At 65.4% G+C, this 14830-nt stretch overlaps 1 protein-coding gene across 2 annotated transcripts in view; it reads left to right on the forward strand.

Moving 5' to 3' along the window:
* Positions 1–14830, forward strand: part of TAFA5 (TAFA chemokine like family member 5) — an 86243-nt gene that overhangs the window by 29320 nt on the left and 42093 nt on the right. Inside the window, exon 1 of one of the 2 annotated variants that reach the window (XM_081082461.1) lies at positions 9248–9849. The exons of the other annotated variant lie outside the window; for it this stretch is intronic. Coding sequence (XP_080938587.1) covers positions 9759–9849 — 91 coding nt within the window. The 5' untranslated portion in view covers positions 9248–9758. Of the gene's footprint in view, positions 1–9247; positions 9850–14830 lie in introns of those variants that run through there. 2 annotated transcript variants of the gene reach the window in all.

The following is a 14830-nucleotide window of genomic DNA, read 5'->3' on the forward strand; positions in this document are numbered from 1 at the left end:
GTCAGCCCAGGGCCGCAGTGGGTGTGTCCCCCCACGTCTAAAGGGTGAAAAACGCATCCAACCCCCTGGCCCCGGGCTGGCCACTGGACCGGCCGCAAGGCGTTTAGCATCCACCCTCTTCCCGGGCCCACGAGAGCCGGGATGATGGACGTCGGTTATGACGGAGGTGACGGTGGCCGCGGAGACCCAGCTGCCCTGCGGAACGTTCCGGACGCCGCGGCGGGAATAAACCACTTTCACAGGCAGCGCTCCCGCATTTGAAAATCAATAAGCCATTTCTGATGTGCTGGCCGGGGCGCGACCTTATTTAGAAGCTGGTGCTCTCGGTCCCCTACGCGGCTGCTCAGGGTCGCCCCCAGCTCACGCTCTCCGCAGAGGCGGCCGCTGACCACAGCCATTGCTGCCCCGGGGCCGCGGGGCTTGGAGGGACGCAGGTGGGCATCTGGCTGACGGCCCCGGGTCCTGCCCTCGCCCCGGCTCTGGGGTTTGGGGGCTCGGCCTGTTTTCTCAGGAATGAATGCCATCCACCCCCTCCGGGCCCCTGTGGGGTCGGGCCAGGCCCCGGCATTAAATGAACGTCAGCCGCACAGTTACTATTGTCACTGACATTCCCAGGCCTCACGCCCTCGGCCCTGTCCAGGAAGTGGGGTGGATGGGGTGCAGAGGGGCTCCCTGGGGTGGCCCGTGGACAGAGGGGCCCGCTGTGGGGCAGGGAGAGGCCTGGCCTCCCGCAGGGCGGGCATCTCCTCTGGGCAGGAGTGGCCTGGACCCGGGACAGGCCTCTGCAGCCACGTCCCTGCCTGGAGGGCGGTGGGCCATTTCCATCTCTTCTCAGGGCCGCCCCAGACCGGTCTCTGGTTAGCGGGGGCTGGGGCGGGAAACAGGGCAGTGGCCGGAGGTCAAGGTCAGGGGTCAGGGGACGGGGAGAGGTGCTGGCGGCCCCGCCTGGAGCGAGAGCTGCCAGGGCCACCTCGCTCTCCTTCTGCAGGTCCTTGTCCCTCCTGCGTCCATGTCCCTGGGGAGGGTCGTGCAGACCAGCCCCCAGCGGTCCCTTTTGCAAAGGATGCGGCACAGCCAGGGGCCTTCCTCTGAGTCCCCAGAGCAGCCTCCGGACACGGACACACAGGCCTGCGGCCCAAGGAGCAGCCTCGGGCTTTGGAAGCGCGGACCCTGCGTCCAAGCAGCATTTAAAGGGACAGTTAGGAGTCAGGGTCTCACTGTGCCTGCGGTGAGCAGGGTCTCGCAGCTCCCCTTGGGGGGGACGCCTGTGATGTCTGCACAGAAGCCTGGCTGTTCTCACACTGACCTCCTCTAAGTCCTCTGTCCACTCAGACCTCTAATGTCCTGTGTCCTTTCAGCCTATACTCAGCTCTCAGGAAACCTATGTCGGCCCCAATCTCAGCTCTGGCTTCCTGGGCAGATAGATGGGTGGGTAGAAGCATGGATTAATATGTGGATGGATGGATGGATGGATGGATGGGTGGGTGGATGGATGGATGATGGATGCATGGATGGATGGATGGATGATGGATGGATGGATGGATGGATGGGTGGATGGATGGATGATGGATGCATGGATGGATGGATGGATGATGGATGGATGGATGGGTGGATGGATGGGTGGATGGATGGATGGATGGATGGTGGATGGATGGATGGATGGATGGATGATGGATGGTGGATGGATGGATGGATGGATGGATGATGGATGGATGGATGATGGATGGATGGATGGATGGATGATGGATGGATGGATGGATGGATGGATGGATGGAAGGAAGAATGGATGGATATATGGATGGATGGATATATGGATGGATGGATGGATGGATGGATGGATGGATGGATATATGGATGGATGGATGAACATGTGAATATATGGATGGATGGATGAGTATGTGAATGGATGGATGGATGGATATGTGGATGAATGAGTGGATGGGTGATGAATAGCTGTATGATGACTGGGGGAATGGATGGATGATTTATGGGTGGATGGATGGATAGGTGGATAAATGAATAGGTAGGTAGGTGGATGGATATTTGATGGATGATACATGCATGGATAGATGTATGATGGTTGGGTGTATGATGGAGGGATGGATGTACAGGTGGATGATGGATGATGGAGGGATGGAGGGGCTCTGAGGACACTATAACGTCTTCGGGGAGGTAGCAGAGCAGCCTCGGTAGACTCAGCCCCAGCTTCTAGGGCTGCAGGCGTGTTACTGACCTGAGCCTCAGTTTCCTCGGTGGCAAGTGGGAGGTGGCTGTGAGGACGGACCAGGATGGTGCCCAGGCAGGGACTCCGCCCATGACCCTGGCCATGACCTGGGGGAGGGTTCCCAGGGCGTCCTCACGGCCTGTGGGCCCCTGGCGCTGGTTGACAGCGGGTCTAGGTCAAGTCTCTTCCTCTGCTACAGTGTCCTGTGCACCTGCCAGGCCCGTCCTGGAGAGGGACACGTGGTTTCCAGGGTTTTCTGCACAGAAGCCGCCCGGCGTCTGAGTGAGGCCTTGTTCCCACGCGCCAGCTCCGCCCCGGACACATTCCAAGGAGCGTGGCTTTCAGACTGAGGGGCGGGACGTCTGTAACCTGCTTACCTGGCCTCAGAGACACTTGAACAGGAAACTGTGGTTCTTATTTATTGTTATTGGTTTTTCTTAAATCCACACGAGGATATTTTTCCATTGGTGTCCAGAGAGAGTGAAAAGGAGAGAAAGACACACAGAGAGAGAAGTATCACGTGAGAGAGACACAGCTATTGGCTGCCTTCGCACACGCCCCGACCATGGCCGGGAAATGAGCCTGCAACCGAGATAACGTGCACTTGAGCGGACTCGAACCCGGGACCCTTCAGTCCGCAGGCCGACGCTCTTTCCACTGAGCCACACCGGCCAGAGCAAGAAATTATTTGTTTTAAACAAGAAGAAACTCTCCAAGTCTGTCCAGGAGGGGCAGTGTCCACCTGGCCCTGCCCTTGGGCAGCCCCCAGTCCCCGAGGCAGGCTCAGCCCAGGCACCGGGTGTCCGCACGGCCTGTGGGCCCCTCCCAGGCCACCACAGGCGATGCTTTCAGGGGGAGCCCGCTGTGAGCAGCGGAGGGGCGCTAACGTGTGCCCAGAGGGTGAGCATTTCGGAAGTCGGGGGGCAACCCCGGGCAGGGCGGGGGCCGGAGCCGGGCAGAGCTGCTGGCATGGTGGGCGGGGTGAGCTGGGGCCTGTGTGTCCGCTCTCTGAGCCCCTCCTGGGCGCCCAGTACGGCCAGGCCTCCGGGTGCACAGCCCTGCCCTCGGAGCCCGGTCACGCCTGCAGCTGGCCCAGGCGCCCCGCGGGGCAGCCTCGCAGGACGGCAGTTTCACGGGGCCTCCTGCTGTGTCTGGCCGGGCCGTGGGTGTGGGGGCCTGCGGGGTTTGGTGTGACGTGAGCAGCCCTGGCATCCCAGACCCGCGAGGGGGTGAGAGCCGTCGTGGGGAGGCCTGAGTGCCAGCTGGAGGGGGCGGAAGGGGGTGCTACTGGGTCAGAGCGTCTATTTTCCGGGGGCGTGAGGGGCCCACAGAATATGGAACGTGGGGAGAGCAGCCTCCGGACAGCAGGTCTGGCTTCCTCCGTGCGGCTCTCTGGTCTCCGCATCGCAAGCACAGCCCGTGGGCAAGGCCGGCTCAGAGCTGCCTGGTGACCACTCAGGCGCTGCCCAGAGCCACGGACGGGACGCTGCCCCCACCCCCGCTGCAGGCCCCGGACGAGGGGCGGCGGGTCTGGGCAGGTGCTTTGTGTGAATGAAGACCCTGGGGCAGTGATGGCGAACCTATGACACGCGAACTCATTTTTTTGGTTGATTTTTCTTTGTTAAATGGCATTTAAATATATAAAATAAATATCAAAAATATAAGTCTTTGTTTTACTCTGGTTGCAAATATCAAAATTCTGTATGTGACACGGCACCAGAGTGAAGTTAGGGTTTTCAAAATGCTGGCACGCCGAGCTCAGAAGCTTCGCCATCACTGGCCTGGCGGGTGGTGATGCGGGGCTGCGTGTGCTGTGCTCCCTCCCTCCGCACTTGGGGTTTCCACAGCCCAAGGGAGGCCCCCAGCCATGCACAGGCCGGAGGAGGAGGCCGCAGGCTGTGTGCTCGCCTGCGTGTGTGCGTGTCTCTGCACGTGGACTCATTAGCAGCTTCCGGGAGAGTTTGTCCCACGGGGACGGACAAATCTGCCTTCGGAGCTGAGGCGTCAGGCGCTTCCCGGCCCCTGGGACCGCGTGTCTCCTCTAAACGAGCTGAGGAGCGTGTTCCCAGGGGTGACGCTCACAGACAACCCCAGGCCCCACGTGCACAGAAGCATACACCCAGACACAGCTCACAGGCACACGTGTGCACACACATGCCCGGGAGCTCACACCTGCAGCCAGGGCCGCCGTCTGTCACCCATGAATTCACCGGCTCTCACTTTATCATCACATGTGTCACGTGCCCCTTCTGTTGCGTATGTACGTGCCCTCCTGCCATGCATGTTGCATATCTCCCTCTATGTGCATCATCTGCCATGCCTTAACATGTGCCTGACACGCCACCAGTGCTCATCATGCATGTTCCACGTGTCCTTGTCATGCATGTGTGTCTCTGCACATGGCACCAATGCTTTGAGTGTCCCTGTCATATGTTACATGTGCCTCCTCATGCCACATGTTATGTGTGCTTCTGTCACCATGCTACGAATGCTCAACCCAGTGTGCCATGTGATCAACACATGTTACCTGTGGCACATGTACCCGGCCATAGGTGCTCAGTGCCCCGTCACATGTGCTGTGTACCCTGTCACATGTTACAGGTGTGTGCACGTATGCACAGTTTCACCCGATGGGCCAGCTCTTCTGGCCCACTCCCATGCCGGGCTCTGCCGCAGGCTCCCGCACAGAGACCGCCCACCGCCTCCCGGCCCTGCCCTGGGCCTGCAGGACAGACTGAGGAGCTGGAGGTGTTGTCACACGCCTGGCCCGCCCCAGGCCTTCTCCAGCCTGGACTCATGTGTTAAAAACCCAAGAGCAGATGAAGCTTCGGAATGAAAAGCAGGACTCCGCCTCGGTCCCCGCCCCCGCCCCCCCCCCCCCCCCCCCGCCATGGCCTCGCCCTCCCAGTCCCGGCCCTTCCCGCCTGCCTTCTCATGGGCTCGATCCTGCCCGCAGGATGACCCCAGGGACCCTCCCCCTCCCTCCTGACTCATCGCCTCGGGTCGCGCTGCTCCCTTCCGAGCAGGAAGAGAGCCCTCGCTCAGCCTAACACTCCACCTCCCGGTTCTCATACATTTAAAACATCGTTGAGGCTGAAGGACTTACATGGCTTTTCTGCTATAAATATTTTCCTGACCTTCGTCTACATGTTAATTCTGAAACGCGACACGCGATGCCTGACATTTGTGATGCGGCACCAGCAGTGTTGTTTACCAGGGACGCCAGGCGCGGGAGCAGGACTCCGGAGAGAGGCGTCGGCGGGTGGGGCGGCTTTACCCGTCGGAGGGGAGTCTTCCGAGCGCGGGCCGCACGCGTGCACGTGCGGGGATACCCTCACAGCCACTTCACTGCCGGAGAGTCGGGCGCTCAGCGAGCCTTTCCCCGTCTCCCACCCGCAGCCTCACTCCCTTCCCTGCGGGAGCGGCATTCCCGGGTCCGTGCCTGGTAAGCAGGGCTGTGAGCGTCCGAGGGGTAGGCGGCACTGATAGCGCAGCCGGGTATAAAAGTCTGCCTGCCCGTCTTTTCCCTTCAGGTCCTAGAGACCTGGCCCCAGGATTGCTCACGAAGCGCCCAGAGTCCGACTGTTTCTGAGCTCAGACAACACCCAGGCCGCTGGTCTCCCTGTGTCCTGCAGGCCTGCCCTCCACACCACGGCCTGGGTCTGGCCATGAGGCCTGCTCCGAGCACAGCGGGCCCTGCCACTGTAAGACGCTGTTCCTTTAGGGGACTACCTCCTCCTCCTTGCCGCCTTTCCTTTTCTCCTCTGGAGTTTCTACTAAATGACAGGTGGTCGCCCGCCTTTCCTTATCTCTGTCTGCTCCCCACACGTCTCCGACCTTATTTTCCGCAGCCTGGCTCCCGGTCACGCCTCCGCTACCCTCAGTCCATCCTCCGTGGCTTAGAATTGGTTAGTTATGTTAATTTCCATGAATCCTCTCTTTTGTCTCGTGTTCCTTTTTATCTTAGCCGCTGGATTTTCTTTGACGGGCACCGCATTCTCTGAACTTCTTGGAGAATGCCGCCATTTAGAGTTGTTATTATTGCTGTATTGTTACAATTAGCATCCTCCTTTTCCCCGCGTCGTTCATGATTTCCCGCCGCAGGGACACGCGGAAGGGACATGCGTCCGGGGCCTGCCTTCTCTGGCTCCACCGCCGGCCTGCGAATGCCTGCGCCCCGCCCCCGCAGCCTCTCGAGGGGACACAGGTGGAGGACGGACAGCGCCTGGTCAGTGGGGTCACCTCGGCCCTGCGTCACCCAGCAGGCTCTGGCCTGACCAGGGGAGCCGCTTGCAGGCCTGTGGGAGCGGGCATGGTGTGAGACGAGGCATGGGTCTCCCTGGAAGTGGCAACGGCCCCGTGGACAGGGAAGCTGGCACATGGGCCACGGCCCCCGGGGCCTGTCCTGCCCCTGGCTCCCGGCCCGGCTTGCTGAGCGTGGCCCTTGGCCTCAGCTCCGCCGCCCTCTCCGCCCCTCACCCCCTCTCCGAGCGGGGCCCCCAGCTTCTGTGCGCGATCCCTGAAGTCCATGGAGCCCTTCCCAGACCAACATAAAATATGCGAGATTACGGGGAAAACCAATTATATCGAAAGGCAGTCTTATCAAATGTTGAAAAATCTTTCCTGATAAGGGAGTGCGTCTGCTTCTTCATCAGCACATCCCACCACATGGCTGTGGGGGCAGTGGGAATGGGAGCCAGGGGACAGGAGTGACGGGCTGGGGTGCTCCCAGGAGCCGTAAGGGGATAGGGAGGTTCCTGTCACTCTGCGTGCGTGGAGCCATGCGGCTAGAGACGCCCAGAGGATCCCGCCCCCAGGGTGCACCGCTGGCGTCCCCTCTGGCCGCCGGCCTCGGGCTCCCCGCGCCCCCCCGCCCCCTCTCTTAAGGGCACCCCCATGTCATGACACTCTCTAGAAGGGGTTCTCGGTGTCGGGGGAGGGGGCTTCGGCTGCACCTGGAAGAGAAATCAGGGCCACACTTCTCTCCATAGAAGATCCCCCCAGTGTGGGTGCTGAATTCTGACGACTTTCCAATGTTCGAAGTTTTGAATAATATGCACTTGATTGGGGGGACCCAGCCGTGTCCAGGGCTGGGTCCCTGGCGGAGGCCCCTTTGGGGTCCTGGGTAGCGTGAAGGCCCAGTGGTAGCTCAGCTGCAGGTGAGGCCAGAGGCCGTGACCTTGGGGGAGGTCAGGCTCCACACACACACACACACACACACGCACACACACGCCGGGGTGTCTCCCTGGGAAATGGCCGAGGCTGACGGCAGAGGAGTGAGGTGAGGAGCTGCAGGAAATGGGGTTGTGAGAGGGGACTGTCCACGGCGACACTGTGGCCCCTTCCAAGCCCGTCTCTGAGTGGTGTGGCCTGCGTGGGGCTGGGCCCCATCTCCAGGGGAGACTTGGACCCGACATTCCTGCCTCCGGAGCCCCCAGGACGCCGGGAGCTGGGAGGGCTGCAGCCACAGGCGGGGACTCCTCAGGCGGCCTCCCTCCCACCAGGGCCGGGCACGCCGGCTCGGGGCAGGCTGGCCGCAGCAGGCCGGGCACCAGTGGAGTGCTGCCCTGTGTTGCTGGAGTTGGGACCCGCGGCCATGTGGCTTATGGGGGCCTCAGTTCCCCCAAATATGCACCGAGGGGTTTGACCTGTCTGACCTCTAAGAGCCCTGCCTGGCCGCGGTCCCTGTGCAGGAAGGACACGGCCTGTGTGAGCCCCCGTGGGCACAGGCCTGCCTCCCGCTCTCCAGGGCCCGTCCTGGCCCCCACCACCCCGCACAGGGGGGCACGGCGCAGGCAGAGGCCCTCCCTGACCCCCGGCCCAAACCCTTTGCTGAGCATTTGGAGTTGAACTTGAAATGCAGCTCAGACAAAAATGCCTTGAGGCCCTGGCACTGCTTCCGGGGACTCTGAGCGAGTGGGCGCTGCTCGGGGACAGTGCGGACAACTGGCCGGAAACACACTGTCCCTTCCCAGAGCCGGGCCTGAGGCCGGGCAGGAGGCGCGCTGTGTGTCGGAGCATTGGCTGTGCGCCCACGCGCTCCGCGCCTGCAGCTGCCATAGCCTGTCCCACGCGGTGTGTGGGGGGCGGGGGGGTGTTTCCAGTCGGAGGTGCCAAATTTTCAGGAGCCACCGCGCGCGGGTCAGCCCTGGGCCGTGGCGATGGGCTCCCAGTCCCTCTGGGGACCGCGGGGCGCGAGGGGGCTGGGGGCGCGGAGGCCGCTCCCGCTCGGCTCCCCCGCCCGCCGCGGCCGCTCTGCAGTGAGGCCCCTGCGCGCCTAGGTGGAGCCCGACCCGCGGTTTTCGGCTGGACCGGCCCCGCCTGACCCGCCGGCGCGCCAGGCGGGGGCGCTGCGGGGCGGCGGGGATCCCCCGGGCCCCTCCGCGGCCCAGTGCGCATCGGCGGCCGGGCGGAGAGCAGTCGGCGGCGGCGGGAGTCCGATCGCCGCGCGGGCCTGGTCCCGCTCCCTCCCGGCGCCTTCCCAGGAGCGGCCGAGCCCAGCGATCGGCGGCGCGTCCCCGGCCGGAGAGCGGCAGCCCGCGGGCGGCCAGGCACACGGTGTCGCCCGCCCCACCTGTCGGCGCGACCGCCCCGCCACCCCCGCCGCCGGCACGGGCAGCAGCAGGGCCAGCAGCGCGAGGCGCCGCGGGGAACCGGCCGGGCCCCGCTGACCGCAGCGGCGGGGGCGCGGGCCCTGGAGGGCGCGGAGGCCGGCACCGGCCCGGAGGCACCGGCCCCCCAGCCCCGGCCGCGCAAGTTGCCTCGCTGCGAGCTCTGCCGGGCCGCGCGGGCCCCGGCGGCGGCGATGGCGCGGCAGCCCCGTGCCCAGCGCGCGGCCCCGGCCCCGAGCCCGGCCCTCCGCACAGGCGGCGGCGCGGCGGCCCCTTGAGCCCCAGGCCGGAGCGAGCGCGGGCGGCGGCGGAGGAAGAGGAGGCGGAGGCGGCGGCGGCGGAGGAGGAGGAGGCGGAGGCGGCGGCGGCGGCGGCGGCGGTGGAGGAGGAGGAGGAGGAGAGGAAGGCGCCGCCGAGAAGCGGCAGGAGGCGGAGGCCGGGCCGCCAAGACCCCCCCTCCCCCGTCCCCCCAGCGCCCGGACCGTTGCGCAGTCCCCGGCTCGCCGTCCGGGCCCTGCCGGCGGCGCGGCACCGAGCGCGGCGGCGGGGCTGATTCATGGGGCCGCGGCGGCCGCCCCCCCGCGCCCGGGCCCCCGGCGCCCCGCAGCCCGCGATGGTGGCCGAGTGGCCGGAGCGGCGGCCGCCGCGGCCGGAGACTCTCTGCTAACCTTCCCGCCCCGGTCCCCCCTCCCCTTGCCCCCTGCTCCCCTCCCCGCCCCGCACCCCGCCCCCCCTCCCCTCCCCCTGCCCAAAAAGACGCGGATCGCTGCCTGGAGTGGCGCCTCCAGTCGCGGGGAGCGCGCGCCGGCGGCGGATGGAGGGCGCGAGCGGGCGGCCGCGGTGGCTGCACCCGGCGGGGCGCTGATGCGGCGCCGGCACCTTCGCTGCGCGGCTCCGGGGGCGTCGGCCGAGGGCTCTCCGCGATGCAGCTGCTGAAGGCGCTCTGGGCGCTCGCGGGGGCCGCGCTCTGCTGCTTCCTCGTCCTGGTGATCCACGCGCAGTTCCTGAAAGAAGGTAATTGTCCCGGCGCTGTCCCCGCGCCCGGCCTGGCTTCCAGCGCGTTCCGCCGCCTCCGCTGCTCGGCTCGGCCCCGACTCGCTGAGCGCCGCGGGGCTGGAGCGGTGGCCAGCGGTGGGGGACGCGCGGGAGCGCGGCGCCGGCCACCCGCGCGCATCGACGTGCGCGGGCGGCCCACGGGGTCCAGCCAGCGCGATGGTCTCGGTGACTCTTGCACCGCCCGTGCCCGGGCCCACGCCGGCTCCTGTGCCTTCTCTGCCCTGCCAGGCCGGCGGGCAGCGCTTCCTCCGAGGGCTCAGTAGATGGCACCAGCACTCCAAGCTGGCGGCGGGCGCTGGGCTGAGGGCGGCGGGAGCCCAGGGGAGGCCTGCGCGCTGGTACCCCACTCCCTGCTCCCGCGCTGCCTCTGGACCCAGGGGGGAGACCACGGGCTCTGGGAGCAGGGACTTCGCCTGAGCACCAGGCCCCGTGCCACGTTCGCCGCTGCCCACTTGGTGCCTCTGGAGCGCAGGGCCGCTGGGGTCCTGGTCTGGGACTTGGTAGGGGTGTACATGCCAATGGCCAGACCCTGGCAGCTGGAGGTGTCTCGGACTGGGGAGCCCTGCACCAGGGCCCAGGGCACGCGCAGGGGCTGGTACGGATGGTGCTCACTCCAGGACCCTGGCCGTTCTGGAAACTTCCTGGTCCCCCAGCGGCTGGGCTCTCCTGGGCCTGGTGCAGCCCTTGCAGAGCAGCCTCACTCACTGCCCACGCTGGCCTGCCCTGGCCCCGAGGCACCTGCCACCAGTGCTGCCTGGAGCCGTCCCCCCCTCCCCCGCCCCCATGGCCATGGCACTGAAGGATGGTGTGGCTGTAACGCAGGCAGATCCTCATTAGCTCTGGGTCCTACAAGGCGAGGGCTTGCAGCCTCCAGCTGCTTCCCTCCTAATTAACGGGCTGCTGGCTGCCGGAGCAGAGGTGTGGGCGGCCAGCCCAGGCCGGTCCCTGCTTCCCAGCCTGGGTCCACTGCCCTGTCTGGATTTTGGGTCCCGGCCCTGAGGGAGGCTGTCCCCGGGGGCTGCTGCAGGCCTGGCTGTTCTGTGAGAGACTGGCGGGGCCTGGAGCCAGTCCCCCGCCTCTGGCTCCCTGCCCGGCTCCGGGACAGTGTGGTTCTGGGGGTTGGGGGTCACCTGGGGATGGCCAGTCCCCAGAGGACTGCGCGCCTGGGTCAAGGAGCCTCGACCCGCCCCGTGGCCAGGGTCCCTGTGCGCCGGGGCCTTGTGTGGGCCGCACGTTTCTCGCCCCTCGCTGACCTTTCTCTTCCGGGTCCGCTTTGGGAAGGGGAGCGTGTGGAGTCCCGGCTCCTCCCTGAGGTCAGCAGCGCGCGGGGGGACTGACCCTGACTCAGAGCTGTGATCTGGTAAGAGGACCGCTGGCCGCCCGCTGCCTGCCGCCTGCCTGTGGGACTGAGCGACCGGAGTCCCCCCGGGTGGCGAGCTTGGTTGGGAAGGAGTGGCTGCCCCTGGAGTGGACGAGGGCGGGGGGGGGGGGGCAGTGTGTGCGGAGGCCGGTGCTCTGGGAGCGGAGCCTGTGCATGGATGGGAACCGGAGAGCCTCCGGGAAGCCTCCCGTTCACCCTGAAGCGCACACTCAGGTCCGCGCTCAGACGGCGCTCAGAGATGGCGACGGGGCAGACGGTGGGGTCGGGAGCAGGTGTGCTCTGAGGGCTCCGCGTCTCTCACGCACCCCCAGGGGAGCCCAGCACCTGCCCCCAGGGCCCTCGAAGGTCCTCGGACGGCCGGTCCATCCTGAAGGCCTTGCTCCGTGGGGACCGAGTCCCTCTGCCCGTCTCTGGCAGCCAGGGCGGCGGGCGCCGTCTCCTCTGAGATGCCCCTCTGGACCCCTGAGGCTCAGGGGCCCAGGCAGGCCTCGGAGGGGATGGGGGCTGCCTCCGCCTCCGCCCCCGGTGGCCATGGGCTGCAGGCTCCAGGCCACTCACTTCCAGCGGCCATGCTGGCCAGCAGGGGTGGGGGGGAGGGGAGGAGGGGAGAGGGAGCGGCGGCGGACAATTGCGACTTGTTGTCTGCGGGCGAGTGGGAAGGAGCTGTTCAAATCGCCATTTCCGTGGGTCTGGTTTGTTCGGGTGGAGAATGGGGGACACAGGGAGCCGCTTGTACACACTCCGCCTTTGTGTGGAGATGCAGGTCAGCCCCTGGCCAAGCCGTCCCCCTCCGGCCAGTGTGTCCTCCAGTGTTCGCCCAGATGAATAGGGCGGTGAGCGGGAGAGAGGGCCATTGTGTCCCTAATTGAGGCCTTGGCTGCCACAGTCTTGGTGAGAACAGTCCCGCCGGCCTCGCCAGGCCTGGCCCGGGCAGGGAGGAGCCCCGGGCAGGGCCGCCGGTGGGGTGCGGGGCCACGCGTGGGTGTGCACCTTCCCTTGCTCGCCCCTCGAGACCCCCCACCCGTCCTCACCCTCTGCGAGCCAGAGCCCCGTCCTGCGCCCGGAGCGGACGCCGTGTTTGTGAACTCCAGGGCCAGTGGGGGCCAGGGTCTGGGGCCCCGAGCTAAGACCCAGCTGCCTGCGTGGAGAGGGCGCAGAGCGCACGGGTGAGGAGGGGCAGAGGGAAGCCATTCTTTCGTGTCCTTAACTGTGTTTGGTCTCAGAACACAGAGTTGAGGCAACAGCTGGGTTCTTTCCCGCCTCCCTCTTCCAAAGACTCTCCACTGTGTCTCCCCCCGTCTCCCCCCCCCTCCCCGCCCCCTAGATTACAGCGCCGTGCAGATTGACAGCTTTCATCTAGATCTTCATGTACCAGGAAGAGGAGAGACGTACAGAGAGCAGCAGGGGCACGGAGCTGGCGCCCGTCGGCCAGCCTCTCGAGGGAAGGGTGTGGGGCTCTGGGACCAGGGAGGCCGCGCAGGGCCAGGACATCCGGCCAGAGGGGTGGCCTTCCCTGCAGGTGTGTGCGGGTCAGTCTGTCCCTCCCTCCCTGGGTGGCAGAGGTGGTACCAGCTGCACACAGGCCAGCAGCACCATGCGGTTCCCGCGGGGAAGTTGGGGTGAGTGTGTGTGTCTGGCCCCCGTGCAGGGACGCCCCCCAGGCCTGCTCTCGCTGAGTCCTGCTGCGGCTCCAGGGCCCGGCTTCCCTCTATTTACCTCACCAGTGATGGTGGGAGCCAGTGATGTGGGCGCCAGTGATGGTGGGAGCCAGTGATGCTGGGAGCCATTGATGTGGGCGCCAGTGATGCTGGGAGCCATTGATGTGGGCGCCAGTGATGTGGGAGCCAGTGATGTGGGCGCCAGTGATGGTGGGAGCCAGTGATGGTGGGAGCCATTGATGTGAGTGCCAGTGATGCTGGGAGCCAGTGATGTGGGCGCCAGTGATGCTGGGCGCCAGTGATGCTGGGAGCCATTGATGTGGGAGCCAGTGATGCTGGGAGCCAGTGATGTGGGCGCCAGTGATGGTGGGAGCCAGTGATGGTGGGAGCCAGTGATGTGGGAGCCAGTGATGTGGGAGCCAGTGATGCTGGGAGCCAGTGATGCTGGGAGCCAGTGATGCTGGGAGCCAGTGATGGTGGGAGCCAGTGATGTGGGTGCCAGTGATGCTGGGAGCCAGTGATGTGGGTGCCAGTGATGTGGGAGCCAGTGATGTGGGAGCCAGTGATGTGGGTGCCAGTGATGTGGGAGCCAGTGATGTGGGAGCCAGTGATGTGGGTGCCAGTGATGTGGGTGCCAGTGATGTGGGAGCCAGTGATGTGGGAGCCAGTGATGGTGGGAGGCAATGATGTGGGAGCCAGTGATGTGGGAGCCAGTGATGGTGGGAGCCAGTGATGGTGGGAGCCAGTGATGTGGGAGCCAGTGATGGTGGGAGCCAGTGATGGTGGGAGCCAGTGATGTGGGAGCCAGTGATGGTGGGAGCCAGTGATGTGGGAGCCAGTGATGGTGGGAGCCAGTGATGTGGGAGCCAGTGATGTGGGAGCCAGTGATGTGGGAGCCATTGATGCTGGGAGCCAGTGATGTGGGAGCCAGTGATCCTGGGAGCCAGTGATGTGGGAGCCAGTGAAGGTGGGAGGCAGTGATGTGGGAGCCAGTGATGTGGGAGCCATTGATGTGGGAGCCAGTGATGTGGGAGCCAGTGATGGTGGGAGCCAGTGATGTGGGAGCCAGTGATGTGGGAGCCAGTGATGTGGGAGCCAGTGGAGTGGGAGCCAGTGATGTGGGAGCCAGTGGAGTGGGAGCCAGTGATGTGGGAGCCAGTGATGTGGGAGGCAGTGATGGTGGGAGGCAATGATGTGGGAGCCAGTGATGTGGGAGCCAGTGATGGTGGGAGCCAGTGATGTGGGAGGCAGTGATGGTGGGAGCCAGTGATGTGGGAGGCAGTGATGTGGGAGCCAGTGGAGTGGGAGCCAGTGATGTGGGAGCCAGTGATGTGGGAGCCAGTGATGTGGGAGCCAGTGGAGTGGGAGCCAGTGATGTGGGAGCCAGTGATGTGGGAGCCAGTGGAGTGGGAACCAGTGATGTGGGAGCCAGTGATGTGGGAGCCAGTGATGTGGGAGCCAGTGGAGTGGGAGCCAGTGATGTGGGAGCCAGTGGAGTGGGAGCCAGTGATGTGGGAGCCAGTGGAGTGGGAGCCAGTGATGTGGGAGCCAGTGATGCTGGGGGCAGAGTGGAGTCTTAGGAGGGCGGCCGGTGAGGGGCACACTCCACTGGGGGCCCTTCAGAAGCACTCGTTGGGTGCAGGGAATCATGGCAGCTGTAACCTGAGCTCATGTCTGGTGTCCCGGTATCAGGGTGTCCCAGTGCCTGAGTGTCCCAGTGTCCGGGTGTTTGGGTGTCCCTTTGTCCGGGTGTCCCTTTGTCCGGGTGTCCGGGTGTCTCTGTGTCTGGGTGTCCCACTGTCCGGGTGTCTCTGTGTCCGGGTGTCCCTGGGTCCGGGTGTCCGGGTGTCTCTGTGTCTGGGTGTCTCTGTGTCTGGGTGTCCCTGTGTCCGGGTGTCCC

The sequence above is a fragment of the Myotis nattereri genome (genome assembly GCF_964212035.1).
Source record: "Myotis nattereri genome assembly, chromosome: 2".
Lineage (NCBI taxonomy): Eukaryota > Metazoa > Chordata > Mammalia > Chiroptera > Vespertilionidae > Myotis > Myotis nattereri.